Source organism: Felis catus, chromosome C1 (genome assembly GCF_018350175.1).
Source record: "Felis catus isolate Fca126 chromosome C1, F.catus_Fca126_mat1.0, whole genome shotgun sequence".
NCBI classification, from domain to species: Eukaryota; Metazoa; Chordata; class Mammalia; order Carnivora; family Felidae; genus Felis; species Felis catus.
Window position 1 is genome coordinate 193314821 of NC_058375.1, and position 17927 is coordinate 193332747.

Here is a 17927-nt window from a genome sequence, read left to right on the forward strand (position 1 = left end):
ATCATTCACAAAATGGCATGACTATAATCTCTGAAAAACCCATGTTTTTCCATGTTGAGGATTTTGCCAAATGCTTTTCTTTTTTCCTTTCTTTTTTTTAAACGTTTATTTATTTATTTTGAGAGAGACAGAGACAGTGCGAGTGGGGGAAGGGCAGAGAGAGAATCCCAAGCAGGCTCCGTGCTGCCACCACATGGGGCTCAAACTCATGAAACTGTGAGATCATGACCTGAGCTGAAACCAAGAGTCAGATGCTTAACAGACTGAGCCACTCAGGCGCCCCTCTTTTTTTTAACAGAACAAGTCTTTTGATTTTTTTTACTACTCAAAAAATCTTCACTTTTTTATTTAGCTTTCTGACTCTGTGCTTGCGCCTTCAACAATTCCATGATTTTCTGCTCCTCAATAAGGAAAGCACACTTGATCCTGTCACAAACACACTTAGCTCACATGGAACCACCATAGGGCCTGTTGGCGTGTTTTTTCGTTTTAGACAACCTCCTAACCCTAGGTCTCACAGCCCGAACTCCTCAAAGCCAGCCTGGGCACACACCACATGCAGATTTTGGTGCTTTCCCAACCTTCTTCGTGTAAAGGTAAACCATTCTATTACCTGGGTTCGGGACAGCCTAGTTGTGTCAGAGGTTGTGTTGTGTGTGTCAAACCTGACCATTCAGAATGCCTATGGGCACTGTCCCAGGAAAAAAAGAAAAAAAGCCCAAATGCTTGGGCATGGACCTGACCTGGCTGTCCAGTAATTCCCCATTTTCCTTTGTGCATCCTCAATCAGGGGATGAGTCGTGAGGGTCCAGACCATATCTTTGCTTCTCTTACATCTCTCATAGCACCTATTACACAATGAGCCCATAACAAGAATTCAAGTTTTTTTTTTAATTTATTTAATTATTTTGAGAGACAGAAAGAGCTCACATGAGTAGGGGCAGGGCAGAGAGAGAGAGTGGGAGAGAGAGAATCCTAAGCAGTCTCCCTGCAGTCAGCACAGAGCCAGACACGGGGCTCGATCCCACGAACCATGAGATCATGACCTGAGCAGAAATCAAGAGTCAGAGGCTCAACTGACTGAGCCACCAAGGCACCCCCCAAAATTCAAGTTTTATCTTTGATAGATGGGTAGTAAAAGCCAAGGAGACTTCCTGGAGTTGAATTCTATAGGAAATCTAAGGATGAATTTTAAAATGGGAAAGTGAGGGGCATCTGGGTGACTTAGCCCACACTGGGCTCCACGCTACCAGCGTGAAGCCTGCTTGGGATTCTCTCTCTCTCTCTCTCTCTCTCTCTCTCTCTCTCTCTCTCTCCCTCTCTCTCTCTGCCCTTCCCCCATATGAACATGCACTCACTCTCTCTCTCTCAAAATAAACTTTAAAAAATAAAATGGGGAAGTGGGAAGAGACGCTACTTTAACTCTTTAGTTTTCAAATTCTCTACAACAGGGATTCTCTAGCATAGCCAGAAAGGGAGTGTGTCGAACTCCAAGCCAGTGGCCATGACAGCCTAGCCCCTTACCTCCCAGTCCCATTCCCCTGTTCACCTCCTATAAGCCCCATGTCCTCTTGGAGGGGATTCTATAAATCACTAAGGGGCACAGCCTGCATATTACTCCTACTTGCATATCCCAAGGTACCTGGCAGAGCATGTATGTGGTGCACATGAGGGGTTTAATAAATGCTTGTTGAAATGAACCCACCACCAGAACTCCACTGAAAGATCTGCCTATCAGCAACCCTTTCATGGTCATATTAAAGGTTAGGGAAATAAAACTTAGCCCTTCAGGACACACACATATGAGACTTCTTCTCTGGGAGACAACAACTCAATACACTAAAAAGAAGACAACACAAGATAAAAAGGCAACAACAAACTAAAAAAAAAATTCTCTTTTATCCAAGCTCTTTATATGTTTGGAGGGGACTATCTAAGTTTTTCTTTATTGCCTTATTCTCCTCCAATTGGCTACCTTCCTATTCCTTAACTCAAATAAATCTTCACCTTATTATCATCATTCCTAGCAAGTGGGACACAAATTTGAAAACAGTACTAAAGATAGGAATTGGAGATATCAAGGAAAGTCAATTCTTTTTATTTCTGTCCCTCTTTTCCTTAGCAGATCTTGCACTTTGGCTACCAGAGGATCCCCTAATTTTTCACATGAGAATCAAAACAGATTTTGGCTATGCTAAAAGTTTTTTTCCCCTTCAAGAGCATAATATACAACTTCCCTTGTTAAAAACCCACATATCTTTCTTTACCTAGACTCACATGCATAATCAGCTCCCAAATTCAATTTCTCTTTTTCTTAAGAATTGCTGTTCTGCATGATTTATGCTAAGGCCAGTAAGTAACTACCCCAACTCAGAAATGTTGCTTACTTCCAGACTGGCAGCTATTTAATGAATAATTAACCACTCCATACTTTCTATCAGGGATGCTTGTATTACCAGGGTAAAGGTATACTTTATGTCTAAACGATGTCATAAAATAGGCCTTTGCCAGAAAGACGCCCTCATTTATCAGACGAAATGCCTTGTGGTATTAACAAGGTCGATACTGTTTGTTTAATATATTTTGCTTTCATAGGGGCTTGAAATGATTTGTTTTTGCAGCTGTAACGGAGTTAAATTAGGGATTTAGCTTCTGCTCAGCTAGTTGAGCATATATAACCAGGGGCTATTAATTATCTGCCTAGAGGCCTTTAGTCCTCTTCCCACTGCTTCCAGCGTCCTGGGGGGACGGAGTTACGCCCCTAGCAGCCAGATTCCACCCTCAAATAACCAATCCCGGCTTCTCAGGAACTGGGGAGAGCCGAAATCATTCAAATGGTTATTTCTTACTCCACAGCCGCCCTCACCCCAACATGTAAATGTTATTAGTGGGTAAATTTTTTTTCAAAGTTGAGTAAGGAATTTAAGAGAAAAATCTTAGTTCAAAGACTAGTTTCAGACATCCATCCTCACAAATGAGAAAATAACAACAAGAAAAAACTTCTGTGACCCTGAAGTACTAATAATCAGCTCCTTTCTCCTTTTCACTCTTCTCACACTGCTGTTCTGTCTTAAACGGAGCAGGGGGAGAGGAGGAAGTTTGCTCCAAAGATAAACTTGTCAAAAGCCTGCACTACAATTCTCATTCCTCTCTACCTGTTTGTATCCTCTGGGAGCAGCCACCGAAAAGCTCTGGAGAAAAAAGGCAGGGGGGGGAGAAGGGGCCAGAAGGGGCGAGAAGGGGTGGGGGCAAAGACAAACTAGAGTGCAATTCAAACAAAAATGAAATCACACACACACACACACACACACACACACACACACACACACTCGCTCAGACACACAAAGAGAGAGAAAAAGTGCTCCCCCCACCTAGGTCCTAACAACATACTTCTTTATCAGAGGTTCATTGTCAATCAATTAGCCGAGGCAGCAGGGGTCTGTGAGGTAGGGGCACCCAGGGAAACAATGGGCGGCCCTGTTGTATTACTATTTAATCACTTTTGCTAAATAAATAGAGCAGCCCCGAGGTGCTGTCATGTCAAGGGAATTTATAACAAAAAAAAAAAAAAAACAAAAACTTCATCTTTTCCTTGGTCATTCCTTTTTTCCCTTCAGGACAAGAGAGGGTTATTACTGTAGCCTTAAGTTCCATCTTTGTGTTTCTTGCCTTTGATTCCCACTCGGACCCTGCCACTTTCTGGCACTAATTTGTCAGGCTGAACAAAGAGAGGATTTGTACCTCCTGTAAGGTCTCAATTAGGAATGGCTTCTGCTGTATTATGTGCCATTCAGAGAGGACACAATGCCGGTAATTACAGGAATTTGCACTAAATGGCTGAAGAATTCACAGCAAAACTTTTCCCCCCCTTGGGCTTACTCCTCCCAAGGGCTGGGGGTAAAAAAAGGAAAGCAAAAGCTCTTAATGCCAGAGAGATGTAATTACCAACAGCAGTCCCAAGAGGTTAAACAGCAGCCGAAGGAGTAAAACCATAAAACTGACAGTGTGGAAAGGGTGGAGGGGATCCCCTCGGCTCACTGTTTTTCTTGCTGTGTCTTCGGTTAACATCTTTCAGCTTCCGTTCAGAATCAGGAACACTGTCCCACGGTGGCCATCTGATATCACTCCCAGATTATAAAGCAGGGACAGAAGGAAGGGTTTAGTGGCGGCGGCACCTAACACAAGGCCCTGGGCCCTTTTCTTAAGTGCTCAGTTGGTAGGTTTCCTGACTGCTGGGAAATTACAGGAAAAATAGCTGTATGTAGTCCACATATCTTCTGAGGGGAAACAGGTATGTGCCCGTGTCTAATTCCTGAAGAAAACAGGACTGCTGCCTTATGATCGGATTTATACAGCATTTTGTGAACAACCTAATTTAGAACCACTTATAGCTACATACTTCATAAATATTTTAATAAGCCGCATAATCATTTGTTTTAGCATTAATATTTTAATACCACAGACGCCTCATTGCCAAACCAAACTCCGAATCCCAACCAGATTCTTCGCTGAAGAATCGCACCTCATTTTCTTCCACAGAGGTGTTTCTGAAAAGTTGTACTAAAGCAGCACCAGATGAAATGTTCTGAAATCCCACTTTCACCGTATGCTCCTCTGCTCAGGAACCTTCTGGGACTTCAGGGTCAAGTATTAAGTTCAACCCTATCAAACTCCTTTTGTGGGTCAAAAATGACTGGAGAGCTGCAATTTCATATAGTTCTACTTGAGACCACCCCTGGCCATTCTCTGATCCAGTGTGTGGGCCTCACTTCTCTAGCTCTCGTCACAGCTGCCGTGTGCCCTTCATGATGTAATTCTCGCATTAACGTCCGCCTCCCCTGGCGGACTGCAAGTTCCACGAGGGCAAGGAGCACAGCCTCTTTCTTAGAGCAAAGACTCCTCCACGTGCACCTGAGTTTTTGGCACATGGGGAGAAACTCGGCACACGGTAAGTGGTAGGATGAATGAAAGAGCTTCATTTTCAAAGGCATGTTTTGGGGAAGAAAAAAATGCAAGTGCAAAGGCCCTGAAGGCAAGAATGACCAAGGTAGGTTCCAGAACAACAAGACGACCACCGTGACTGGGGCTTCCTAGAATGAGGCAGCCGTGGAGCTGAGAGGAAGTCATGGAACAAACCACACATAATCAAATACAACTATAAAAAGTTCAAGCACATGTTAAGAGATACAAAGTTATACGCGTAAGCATGTATTTTCAAAACCATAACCTCAGGCATTTGGGGATGGTCATGGTCCATTTTCTCTGCAGGGGCTCTTTAAGTTTCCAAAAAGGATATCAAAAATTCTTCACCTACAGAAAGAATTTAATGAAATAAGGCCAACTGCACTAATCTGTAGATTTAAAGCCAACATTTGTAGCTCGCCTGGATTGCAACCGAATGACAATCACAATAAAGAGCTACTCCGTGCAACTGTCCCCTTGTAAAGTTTTTTCATCAAAAGTATTTAACGGGGAATAATAAATAAATCCTCAAAAAAATATTTAAGGGGGTAGGGACTAAGTGGACATAAAAACTTATATTCTAAAGAGAGTCATTAGAACCATGCAATATTCTGAATTAGCTTCTCCTTAAAATAATAGATAATGCCAAGTTCAACTAAAAACAACTTAATGGACATTTTGCCATTTCAGAAGATAAACATACTATGCAACCAGCTTTTTCACCGAATGCATATCTTTACAAGGATGAAACATTAGGGGACACAAGTACTAAATGAATAGACGGCTGGTTTAGATTAATTGTGTTTGTGAGAAACAGATCGATTTTTAAAGTTCCATCTGATATAATAATCTTTAATATAATGAACAGCCTCCCAAGAAATTTAAAAAACATTCAGAGGTTTGCTTAACGAGTTTTAGCCTTTTTCTTTTGAGACTCTGCCCCCTACAGGAGATGGAGTATTCCTACCTGGGGTAGGAAACCAGTATTGCATATTGGAATTAGGGAAAATGAAAAGCAAGCTGGTAAACCATGTGTACCACAAAGCAACTGAACGTAGCATTTTCCGATTGAAGGGGCACTGAAAGGAAATAAAAATTGCTACTTTGGAATCGGCCATACTGCACAAATTAGGATTGACTTCTCTCCACCCCAAATTAGAACCGCCCCCCCCGCCCCCCACCGTGCCTTATTAGAACTCCCAACCAAAGCACGAAGGTAAGAGCTAAGCAGGGCAAATGAGTTTCAGACTACATTTCTCTTGCCTCCTGGATTCTCTATTACCACCCATCCTCAACCTGTTCTCCAACCAGGCCAAACAGTGAGGACATTTAGACAGCACAGGGAGACATCTTAAAACACAGAACCTAAGTAAAGCAGCTGCCAAAAGGTTCTGTCCCTGACCGTTCGGTAATCCTTCCCCTGTTCTTTTCTACTTAGTTTCCTTCTCCCTGCCTCTTCTACTCACCCTTTTTTGTCTTCTTCCCATTTTCATTTCTCCAACTGCTAGATGTGATGGACCTGCTGCATGCTACCTGTACCTGTGTTTCTCCTTCCTCTGAGTGCTAGAAACGCTGCTAATGAAGTCCAGAACGCGGGCAGTGCACCCTCCGTCAGGAAGCAAACTTATGAGAGAAAGGCGGACTAGGGGTCAACTAGGTGACAATCCCTGTGTAACCCTTGAGACTTTTCTTTCCCCTTTTACTAGAAAGTTTCCCAACTCAGCAATTCCAGTCTCTACCTTGAGAACTAGGCTCAGCTATTCTCCTTGATTCAAATAACACAACAGATTTGTTGACCCTATCAGCAATCCAAGGCCACGGAAGTGTATCATGATTCCAGAATGTTCCCAGAATCAGCATCAAGAAGTTATTGTTGAGTGACTGAATGTTGAAATATAACGCATGCACTAATAAGACACTAAAATGTCAGTAATTTCTACAAACTATGGTAAAGCCAGTGGCCCCCTATTTCAAAACCATTTTGCAAAAGTAGCTGACAGACTTCACACAAGGACATTCACACCTGCAGATACATGCACATCACCTAGTGCGGCTTCCTTACCGGCTCAGTGTTTCTGGTCTCTCCTACCCAACCCCGCGAGTTTCTGCTCCACAGTTACAGAGCCCCTCTAGAGAAAGCAGGGATGATTCACTTAATCCCCTCGTTAGGTACATTATTTTTCAACAGAAAAGGGAATCATCACAACTAACCTAAATTCAAATTTTCCCTGTGCCACCACTATTTGGCTTTCAATGCAGGAACAAGCAAAAATTGAAAATTTGGTCTTGGCTGCTGGTGAGTGTCCCATTCACTTTTAAATAACATACTTCAATCTGACACACTTGAATTAAAATCTTCCAAATCAGGTTTCCAATTAGATTACCTTCATGGTAAATTTACCTTAAGGAAAATTTCTTGTCCCAAATTGTGGGGTTTAGTGAAAGGGAAATAATTTGATTTAGTTTCTAGTAGACACATAGATTTGGTTTAGGGAAGATTTTATTCTGTCTAGTTTACTGTTCAGGGGAAAGTGAAAGGGATGAGAAGTAGGAGAAAGAAGCAGTAATAGGGTTTTAAGAAATAATAGATAATTGGCCTTCAACTCTACTTTGTGTCTCACCCTTCCATAGCAGTTTCAGAAGCCCTGGGCTTCCCCAGGATGAGGCACAGGCCCATCATGACTCAGAGGTCATCTGCTGAATCATCATCTACCCTGCTGTTAGTCACCTCCAGATTTTCTGTCAGGGCTGACTTTAGATTCTTCCTTAACAGGATTTGACAAGGTCATGATCAATGACAGTTACTGGCTATAGACGGTTTTTTTTGTTTTGTTTTTTTCGTTTTTTTTTTTCGGTAAGAAGTGTCAGCAGTCAGCTTTTGGGTCTGAATATCTCTTGTGAGACAATTTGTGACATCCACATTCCCAGTGACCTTTATTTAAAAAGACAGAGGAAATGGAATCACAGCAGAGGCAAGAAGCCTAGATTCTAGTCTGGTTGTGTTTCGGCTAAGTCATTTGGACTCAGCGGCGTATAGCCTATCTCCTTCTACTGACTTCACCAGCATGGCATGAAGATAGACAGACGTTTTGCGGTAGGAAACTCCTTGAAGGAGAGATGCTTTTCAAACAAGAGGTACATGTGACTAGCCCATCGAGGGGATTTTTATAGTGAATTCCAGGGGTGCCTGGGTGGCGCAGTCGGTTAAGTGTCCGACTTCAGCCAGGTCACGATCTCGCGGTCCGTGAGTTCGAGCCCCGCGTCGGGCTCTGGGCTGATGGCTCAGAGCCTGGAGCCTGTTTCTGATTCTGTGTCTCCCTCTCTCTCTGCCCCTCCCCTGTTCATGCTCTGTCTCTCTCTGTCCCAAAAATAAAAAATAAACGTTGAAAAAAAAAACTTATAGTGAATTCCAATTGCAGGATTCAGGTTGTTCCTTAGGGAGCTTTAGACTAAAAATTTGCTTCATACCTGCACATTTGAAACTCTGAGCAGTGAGTCCTCGTTCCAGAGACAAGGTTGTCAGAATGCTGAGGAAGCTGGTGGTCACAGACTGACGCTTGTTCTTCCTGAGTTCATGCCTGCCCGTCTGATCCTTGGGTCTGCTCCTCAGGGTGACCTGCAGGTTTTGCTCTGAACTCCTCGCCACATTGGCCGCTGTTTTCAGAGCCTCCATCCACTCCTCAGCCCTCTGCCGGGTCTCTGCACGGAGGCGGAGGACATCTTGGGGGAAAATGACTTGAAAGCAAGAGTCACAGTCATCTAGGTTGTCCATCTGGACAGCCAGACACACGTCCACATTGTAGCTTAGCAGGGGATCCTCGTCTAGCTTGCCGGGATGGAAAGCCATAAGGTAGGCCCTGCTCAGCACAAAAGTAAATGCCTTCCAGTTGTTTTGGACGGTTAGCCTGTACAGCGTCCCTGATTTGATGATGTTTTGGTATTGTTTGGGGCTCTCCAAGACAGGTGATGGCGCGAGCAGCTCACTGGATTTCTTCTGTAAACAATGGTTCTGTGTACAGTCAGCGTGATGACCAAGTCCTGGGGAGTTTGCCAGCTCATCCTGCCTTCCCATGTAACCAGGCACCGTGGCGTGCACGACTTCCCAAAGCTTCTGCCCCCAGTCCAAAGCCTCCCACGGTGACTCTGCCTTTAACTGGAGCTGAGTGTTGTCATACAGAACAGTATCCACCAGCCTGGCCTCAAGGTTGCCCAACACGGAAATGCTCTGGAAGTGTGAAAGCTGGCAGGTGGCATAGAGGGCTTGATTGCCACTGCTGTCTAGGCTGTAGAAGGATAAGTTGTAGGGTGAGAGTTCTGCGTAACAGCTCTGCCAGTAACTGTCATGGTCCTTCCTGATCTCCAGGTACCCCTTCTTCAGAATATTTGGGAATGCTTGCTTGTGTTCTAGAAAGGAAAAACAAAAGAAGCCATGTATTAATTCATTGATACGAATGAACTCAAGGAGACGATAAGGCAGGTGTAAGAAACCAGAGATCAGGGAATGACATCCTTCTGGTTCAAACTAAACACAGTAGAGGTAGTACAATTCCAAGACAGTACAATTCACAAGATGTAATTGGGGGGAAATCTCAGGTCCACAATAGCCTACCTAGGGTGGAATTATGAGCATAAGATTAAGTATTGGTGGGGGGCGGTCTGCAATGTCAGTGTGACCTGCGGAAGTCTGTGTGGAAAACTGTGACTCTCCCCCACGGGTCCATGAAATAATTGGCACTTCACCAGGATTTCATGTTTTCTAGGTAATATTCTACAGAAAGCCAAATACATGAGAGCGAATATTCCTCCTATCTCTTGACCTAACTCCTTGCTAATACACATTATTTGGGTTTTAGTAAAGCCAGGAACCGCCCATGGAGAGGACAGAACATGAAGTATGCTTCTCATAAACTCCTGTTTCTCAGATACCCCCGTGAGTCTTCAAGGCCAGTTCATGAGCCTTCTGTCTTGTAACCAGTTCCCCGGGCTGGACTCAACCAGCCCATGTTTTAGGTCTCGGCTTAGGTAGCAGTTCTCTCTCACCTCTGAGCCTGAGTGCGCTACACTGTTACCGCCTGCTTACAGTGCTCCTTCCTACTGCTTCCACTAGCTACCACACACTTACCCTTCACTTAGCCATCCTGTCTTCCAGGAACAGACCCTGTCCCGATTCCCTCAACCCCTCATCTGCACACGCGCGCGCGCGCACACACACACACACACACACACACACACACACACCCCGGGTCAGTATCAGGTATCCCTATTATTCCTCTTTGATGGACTCTTGTCAGGCTGTATTACAATAGTTTATTTAAATTTTTGAACAAATACAATTTTGAAGTTTTTAAAAAAGTCTGTCCTCCCCATTGGACTATAAGCTCCACTGAGGAAAGAGGAGAGGTCTTTTCATCCTTTTTTACAACACAGAGTACAATGCCTACTACATAGCAGGCTCTTAGAAAGTACTTATTAAATGAGAAATAAAGCTTGTAGCACAACGCCCAGCATATAGTAGATATAATTCCTTTCTCTTCCCCTGTTTCACAAGTTTATCTGGTTGTGCCATCTTTAATCAACGATTAGCTGCAATGTATACAAGTTTAGTTCCTTAATAGAAGGCAACTGTGACTTGGGAGACTTTCTGATATTTTTATCAGGCATGCAAATGACATCCATGCAAGAGGCAGCACTCTTCCCTGACAGAGATTTTCATTTCTGAGATGTTTCTAAATCTCTTGCTGATACACACTGGAGACAGTCATAAACTAACGAAGTCATTCCCTAAAGAAGACAAATCACACTCCCAAAGGGCATGATTTCTGATCTTGGCTGAAGGGAAAAAATAAAAAGTAAAGAAATAAACCCAACACAGATCCAGATCTTAAAATAGCAAACCAAAAAAGAAAAGGAGAGAAATAAGGCAGAGAAAAGCCAATTTTACCTGCTTTACATCTCTGGTCCTGACATTCATTAGTATTTCTGTGATAACTCAAAAGCCATTAATTTCTTGCAACCCACACTAATCCCTTTGTAGAGAGAGATAATGGATGCCTATTCTCAGTTATCTATCTTTTTGGATAATGTAATAAGGGAGGCAGTGCTGTTAGAGACACTGCTGCTACCTCTCCCCCACTCATTTCCATCAAGCGCTGATGGTAGTTCGAGCTTTTCCATAATAAGACTCGTAACCATGTGTTCCTCCACCCCCATCTGTCCTGTGACCCAGTGGCTCAGCTATGCATCCCTGAGCAAAATAAAACCATCTTTTTTTTTGCTTTTAGCTAGGAATTTTTCTCTCCTTTTCTTTCCTTCCTGAGAGCTTTTTACAACAGCTAGCATGAATTAGAAATTCTGCTTTAGGGGCGCCTTGGTGGCTCTGTCCGTTAAGTGTCTGACTTCAGCTCAGGTCATGATCTCACGGTCTTTGAGTTCGAGCCCCGCGTCGGGCTCTGTGCTGACAGCTCGGAGCCTGGAGCCTGCTTCGGATTCTGAGTCTCCCTCTCTCTCTGCCCCTCCCCCGCTCATGCTCTGCCTCTCCCTGTCTCAAAAATAAATAAACATTAAAAAAAAAAAAAAAGAAAGAAAGAAATTCTGCTTTAATTGGGCCCAAGTCAGCAGCAAACCTGACTAAAATCTCACCTCTTTCTGACTTGGGTGGACTGGATGGGAAATCCTTACCGGGAATTTCCAAAGTCCCCTCACCTTCTTGATGCAGAGTAAGGGTAAAGAATTCATTGTATTTCCAGACTTTTCCCCCCACCTGTCTCAGCCCTCTTTAAATAGGTACATTAAATTGAGACAGAAAAGACTGGTGTTGGTCACAGGAAATGGTCCATCCTTACAGGCTGCAGTTTGTAGCGTTAATTTCTTGAGAAAGAAAAATCAAGAAGAAGAGAGCAAACGTGATCAGGAAACTATCCTCTGGGGTGCGTATTCCACTCCGGAGGGCCTGTTTATATCAGACCTCACCAATATTTCCTGTGTGAAGTGTTAATTTTCTTTGAGTTGTAGAGGGCCAGAGAACTACCATTTCTCTTTAATCTCTAATAATTGCTACTTTCTATTTCTATCTGAAGTTTATTTTTAATATTTGTGCTACTGACAAATCAGAGGGTATGTATTTAAATCTAAGCTTTCATTAACTTATAGTTCAACTTTTATTTCCCCAGACTGTATCATTTCAACTCATTTAATTAACCTCACACACATTATTGTAAAGTGTTCAATTTCACAAATGAATAATATCTATCTTAACTAATATCATAAATGATTCAGATGGGACCACTGACAATGATTATAACCATTTCCTCAGTAAAACAGGAAAGGATGATCAAAATGAATCACTGGACCCCAAAAATTTCATACTGAAACCATGAGAGTAATTCCTTGTGAAAAGGGAGAGAAAAACAAAAACCAAAACCCAAACCCAGAACTCTTCCTTTCCCCCTTGCTTTCCACTTTGGAGCATGAAGAGCCGGTTCAGTTCCTCTAGTGAAGACCCCTTCTTCCTCTTCTCTTCGTCCTGTAATACCAGTGCAGTGGTTTAAGGGCAAAGATTGCTATTTACTGAAGAGGAAGAAGGGAATTTTCCACACAATGCACCTGATTCACTTCTGTACCCCCAACGTACCAGAGTTCCTCTTTTGCTATTATTTCCTCTATCTGTTCTCAAAAAAAGTTTCCGTTCTCATGGCCACCACCTTAATTAAGGTTTGTTTGGGTGTTTTTTAATACCGTGATATAACTGACATACGACGTCATATTAGTTTCAGGTGTACAACGTAATGATTCAATATTTGCGTATATTGTGAAATGATCACCACGGTAAGTCCAGTTAAGATCCGTCAGCATACCTCGTTACAAAACATTTTTTTCTTGTGATGAGAACTTTTGAGATTTATTCTCTTAGCAACTTTCAAACATGCAGTGCAGTGTTATTAACTATAGCTGCCATGCTGTACCTTCCAGCCCCATGACTTTTTTAATTTACAACTGGAAAGTTGTACCTTTAAGACCTAATCAAGGTCTAGGGGCGCCTGGGTGGCGCAGTCGGTTGAGCGTCCGACTTCAGCCAGGTCACGATCCCACGGTCCGTGAGTTCGAGCCCCGCGTCAGGCTCTGGGCTGATGGCTCAGAGCCTGGAGCCTGTTTCCGATTCTGTGTCTCCCTCTCTCTCTGCCCCTCCCCCGTTCATGCTCTGTCTCTCTCTGTCCCAAAAATAAAATTAAAAAAAAGTAAAAAAAAAAAAAAAAAAAAAAAAAAAACGTTGAAAAAAAAAGACCTAATCAAGGTCTTAAATGAGCTCGCACCTCTCGTCCGCCTTCCCCCTGGCCATCTCCCACACTGTCACCAGGGCCACTCAGTCCTTCCTGTGCCCCCTTCTCAGCCCAAAACCATTCACAGCTTTCCTGGTGCTACACAGTAAAGTTCAAACTCCTTAAAACATTTGATTATGGAAAATTTCAAACACACTTGAAAGCATGTAGAAAACTAACATAAACAACCACGGACCTATCCCTCAGCTTCAAACAACAAGTTTCTGCTATTCTTCTTTTCATATCCCCCACCCCCTCCAGCTCTGGCTTTTTATTGTTTTTTGTTTTGGTTTTTTGGCTGGAATATTTGAAAGGAAATTGCTTAAAGTTTATCATTTCTACTATAAATACTTCAGCAGTATCTCTAACAGATAAAACTTTAATACACACACACACACACACACACACACACACACACACACACCATTTTCACACCCAATAACATGAATAATTCCTCATCTAATACCTACTCTGTATCTAATTTTCCCAGATTGTCTCAAAAAATTTCTTTATATGGATGGTTTGTTCAACTGAGGCTCACACACTGATTTGGTTGATATGTGTTTTAAATCTCTTTAAATCTATAACAGTTCTCTTTTTCTCCTTTTTTTTTTCATGCCACGTATTTATTGAAGAAATTAGTTCATTTGTCCTGTAGGGCCAATATCCCTGACGAATATGGATGCAAAAATTCTCAATAAGATACTAGCAAATAGAATTCAACAGCATATAAAAAGAATTATTCACCATGATCAAGTGGTATTCATTCCTGGGATGCAGGGCTGGTTCAACATCCGCAAATCAATCAACGTGATACATCACATTAATAAAAAAAAAAGAGAAGAACCTTATGATCCTGTCAATCGATGCAGAAAAGGCCTTTGACAAAATCCAGCAGCCTTTCTTAATAAAAACCCTTGAGAAAGTCGGGATAGAAGGAACATACTTACACATCATAAAAGCCATTTATGAAAAGCCCACAGCTAACATCATCCTCAATGGGGAAAAACTGAGAGCTTTTTCCCTGAGATCAGGAACATGACAGGGATGCCCACTCTCACCGCTGTTGTTTAACATGGTGTTAGAAGTTCTAGCATCAGCAATCAGACAACAAAAGGAAATCAAAGGCATCAAAATTGGCAAAGATGAAGTCAAGCTTTCGCTTTTTGCAGATGACATGATATTATACATGGAAAATCCGATAGACTCCACCAAAAATCTGCTAGAACTGACACATGAATTCAGCAAAGTTGCAGGATACAAAATCAATGTACAGAAGTCAGTTGCATTCTTATACACTAACAATGAAGCAACAGAAAGACAAATAAAGAAACTGATGCCATTCACAACTGCACCAAGAAGCATAAAATACCTGGGAATAAATCTAACCAAAGATGTAAAAGATCTGTATCCTGAAAACTATAGAAAGCTTATGAAGGTAGTTGAAGAAGATATAAAGAAATGGAAAGACATTCCCTGTTCATGGATTGGAAGAATAAATATTGTCAAAATGTCAATACTACCCAAAGCTATCTACACATTCAATGCAATCCCAATCAAAATCGCACCAGCATTCTTCTCGAAACTAGAACAAGCAATCCTAAAATTCATATGGAACCACAAAAGGCCCCAAATAGCCAAAGTAATTTTGAAGAAGAAGACCAAAGCAGGAGGCATCACAATCCCAGACTTTAGCCCCTACTACAAAGCTGTAATCATTTGTCCTGTAGAACTTCTCACATCCTGGACTTGGTGAATCCTCACAGTATTGTTTAAATGTTCCTCCGTTTCCCATGTTTTCTGTCAACTGCTGTTTAGACCTTGAGGTTCATTTAGATTTTTCTTTTTGGCAAGAATATGTCACAGGTGGCTGTCCCACTTCTAAGGATATTAGGATGGATCAGGAGGTTCAGAAGATGTTAGCCTGATCCCTCTGTTAATGACTTTCCTCAGTGAGCTTTCACACGATGCAGGCACTTTTCTCCACTCCTTCATATTTCAGCCAGGTGACCCGATGTTGTTTCTACAACTCGTCCCTCCCAACCTTGGTGCATGTTTTCCCACTGACCTCCCTGCCTAGATCTCCCCTTGCCTCTGCTTGTCCATTCTTTCCTCCCATGTGAGGGCCGGTACAAAAATCTCACCTATTCCTGAAGACCTTCATCCCCTCTAGTTGAAAACAACTGTCTTCCTCTGAGCCTCCAAGGCTCTATGGCTGCACTACTCTGATGACTCAGGTTTCAGATGCTATTTCACATTTGTCACATATGCACTACATTATTTAATAAAATTATTCAAAAAATCAGAAAGAAATGTAAAAAGCAACAACAAAAAGTTTCTGCCTCCATAACCCAGCACCCACAATCCTCCTGCCCAGACTGTATGCGATTTGGTATGAAGCCCTTAGACATGATATATATGTAATAATAATATAAATAATAATTATAGGTATATTATATTTGCTTATATAATTATGAAATGGTTATATGCTTTCATTTTGGTTACTTTATGCAATTCTATCTTTTTTTAAAGTTTATTTATTTATTTATTTATTTATTTATTTATTTATTAAGACAGAGAGTAAGAACACAGGCAGGGGAGGGGCAGAGAGAGAGGGTGAGAGAGAGAGAATCCCAGGCAGCCTTTGCATTGACAGCGCAGAGCCCGACGTGGGGCTGGACGCGGGGCTCGGACCCATGAACCGTGAGATCGTGACCTGAGCTGAAACCCAGAGTTGGACGCTCAACCAAGTGAGCCACCCAAAGGCCCCTGAAATTTTATCTTTTTAAAAACCACCATACCCCAGATTACAATAAATGAAAGAAACGTTTAGGTAATCTGGTTTCCTGAGAAAATCTGGACTGCCTGAGTCCGCACAATGAATGAAGTCACAAGAATAGGATTCCAAAGGTCAGACCATGGTTGCAGTGAGAGACAAAGAGCAACATTTTAATGTTTTCAAAGAACTCAAAATCCCAATGTAGTGCCAATATTGCAAATCAAAGTTATTTAGGCAAATTTTAAAGAAATATTTAAGTTCTTACAACAAGATCAATAAATGTGGAAGAAAGCCAAAGTGGAGTGTGAATGGAGGGTACCCATAATCCTTCAGAATAACACTAAGACAAACCTAAAAGGATTGCCTTTCAAAATCGGGCAGATATATTACATTTCTTTTGTCGTGGAATGCCTAGGGAGCTCTTTTGGGTCTTAAAAATGAACATGAATACCATTCATGGGGGTTCCACCCTCATGACCTATGCACCTATCAAAGGCCATGTCTCCTAATATCATCACTTCAGGAGATAGGAGTTCAACATATGAATTTGGGGAGTGACACAAATATTCAGACCGTAGCACCAAACAGAGACTCATGTTGCTCAATTTCTATCCTATCTTTCATCCTGACAATTTATTCTTTTATTCATTTCGGGGCGCCTGGGTGGCGCAGTCGGCTAAGCGTCCGACTTCAGCCAGGTCACGATCTCGCGGTCCGTGGGTTCGAGCCCCGCGTCAGGCTCTGGGCTGATGGCTCAGAGCCTGGAGCCTGTTTCCGATTCTGTGTCTCCCTCTCTCTCTGCCCCTCCCCCGTTCATGCTCTGTCTCTCTCTGTCCCAAAAATAAATAAACGTTGAAAAAAAAAATTTTTATTCTTTTATTCATTTCGGTGAATCCCACACACAACGCCCAGAACACTTTTTCCACACCTCTTTTACTCTTCCCAAACACCTAATCCCACTGCCTCATCCTTTGTGCACTGCAGGAGCTCCTTCATATATACTATGCTTGGCTTCATGTTGGCATTACACTAATCAAGGTCTTGCACAAGTGCTACAGAAGAGTACGGTGGTTAAGGCCACAGGTGCTAGAGCCAATAAGCCTAAGTTGAAATCATAATTCTGCCCTTCCTGGCTGTGTGACCATGGGACAATTACTTAACCTGAGTCCCAGTTTTGTCATCTTTAAGATGGGCTATAATAAGAGCACCTACCTCATTGTCCTGCTGTGAGAAAGAAATGAGTAGCTCTTAGAACAGTGCCTGATACATGGTGAGTATTTAATACTTGTTTCCTATTTTAGCCGTCCAGTCTCAAAGGAAGAGTCTTCTTGTCTCGCTGTTAAAGATAAGCCTTCCACCTCTACTCGGTCCCTAATCCTTTCCCACTTCTTCAGACTCTCTTCTCCTCTAACTAACATTGAAATATTATCCCTCCACTAATGTCTTTTCCTCCTGTCTTCCAATATTCTGAGGACTATATCTACTAAAAAAGCATTCACAGGGCGCCTGGGTGGCTCAGTCGGTTAAGCGTCCGACTTCAGCTCAGGTCATGATCTCGCGGTTTGTAAGTATAAGCCCCGTGTTGGACTCTGTGCTGACAGCTCGGAGCCTGGAGCCTGCTTCGAATTCTGGGTCTCCCTCTCTCTCTCTGCCCCTCCCCTGCTCATACTCTGTCTTTCTCCATCTCTCAAAAATAAAAAAATGTTTTTAAAAAATTAAAAAAAAAAAAAAAAAGCATTCACTTGATCCTATCTTTTGTATGGCTCAATCTGCCTCTTTCCTGCAGACTTCAAATTCTTACAATGTGTATACCTCCTTCCTGTTCCACACAATCTGGCCTCTGATTATTAACCTGACTTCATCTCACATCA

General features: G+C 42.4%; 1 protein-coding gene across 9 annotated transcripts in view; it reads right to left on the reverse strand.

The window, feature by feature from the left end:
- The window catches only part of PLEKHM3 (pleckstrin homology domain containing M3), a 199744-nt gene that overhangs the window by 143463 nt on the left and 38354 nt on the right, over window positions 1–17927 (reverse strand). For all 9 annotated transcript variants that reach the window (XM_003991077.6, XM_006935510.5, XM_019838548.3 and 6 more), the window contains one exon: window positions 8431–9366. In XM_003991077.6, the coding sequence (XP_003991126.2) occupies window positions 8431–9366 (936 nt within the window). The remainder of the gene's footprint in view (window positions 1–8430; window positions 9367–17927) is intronic.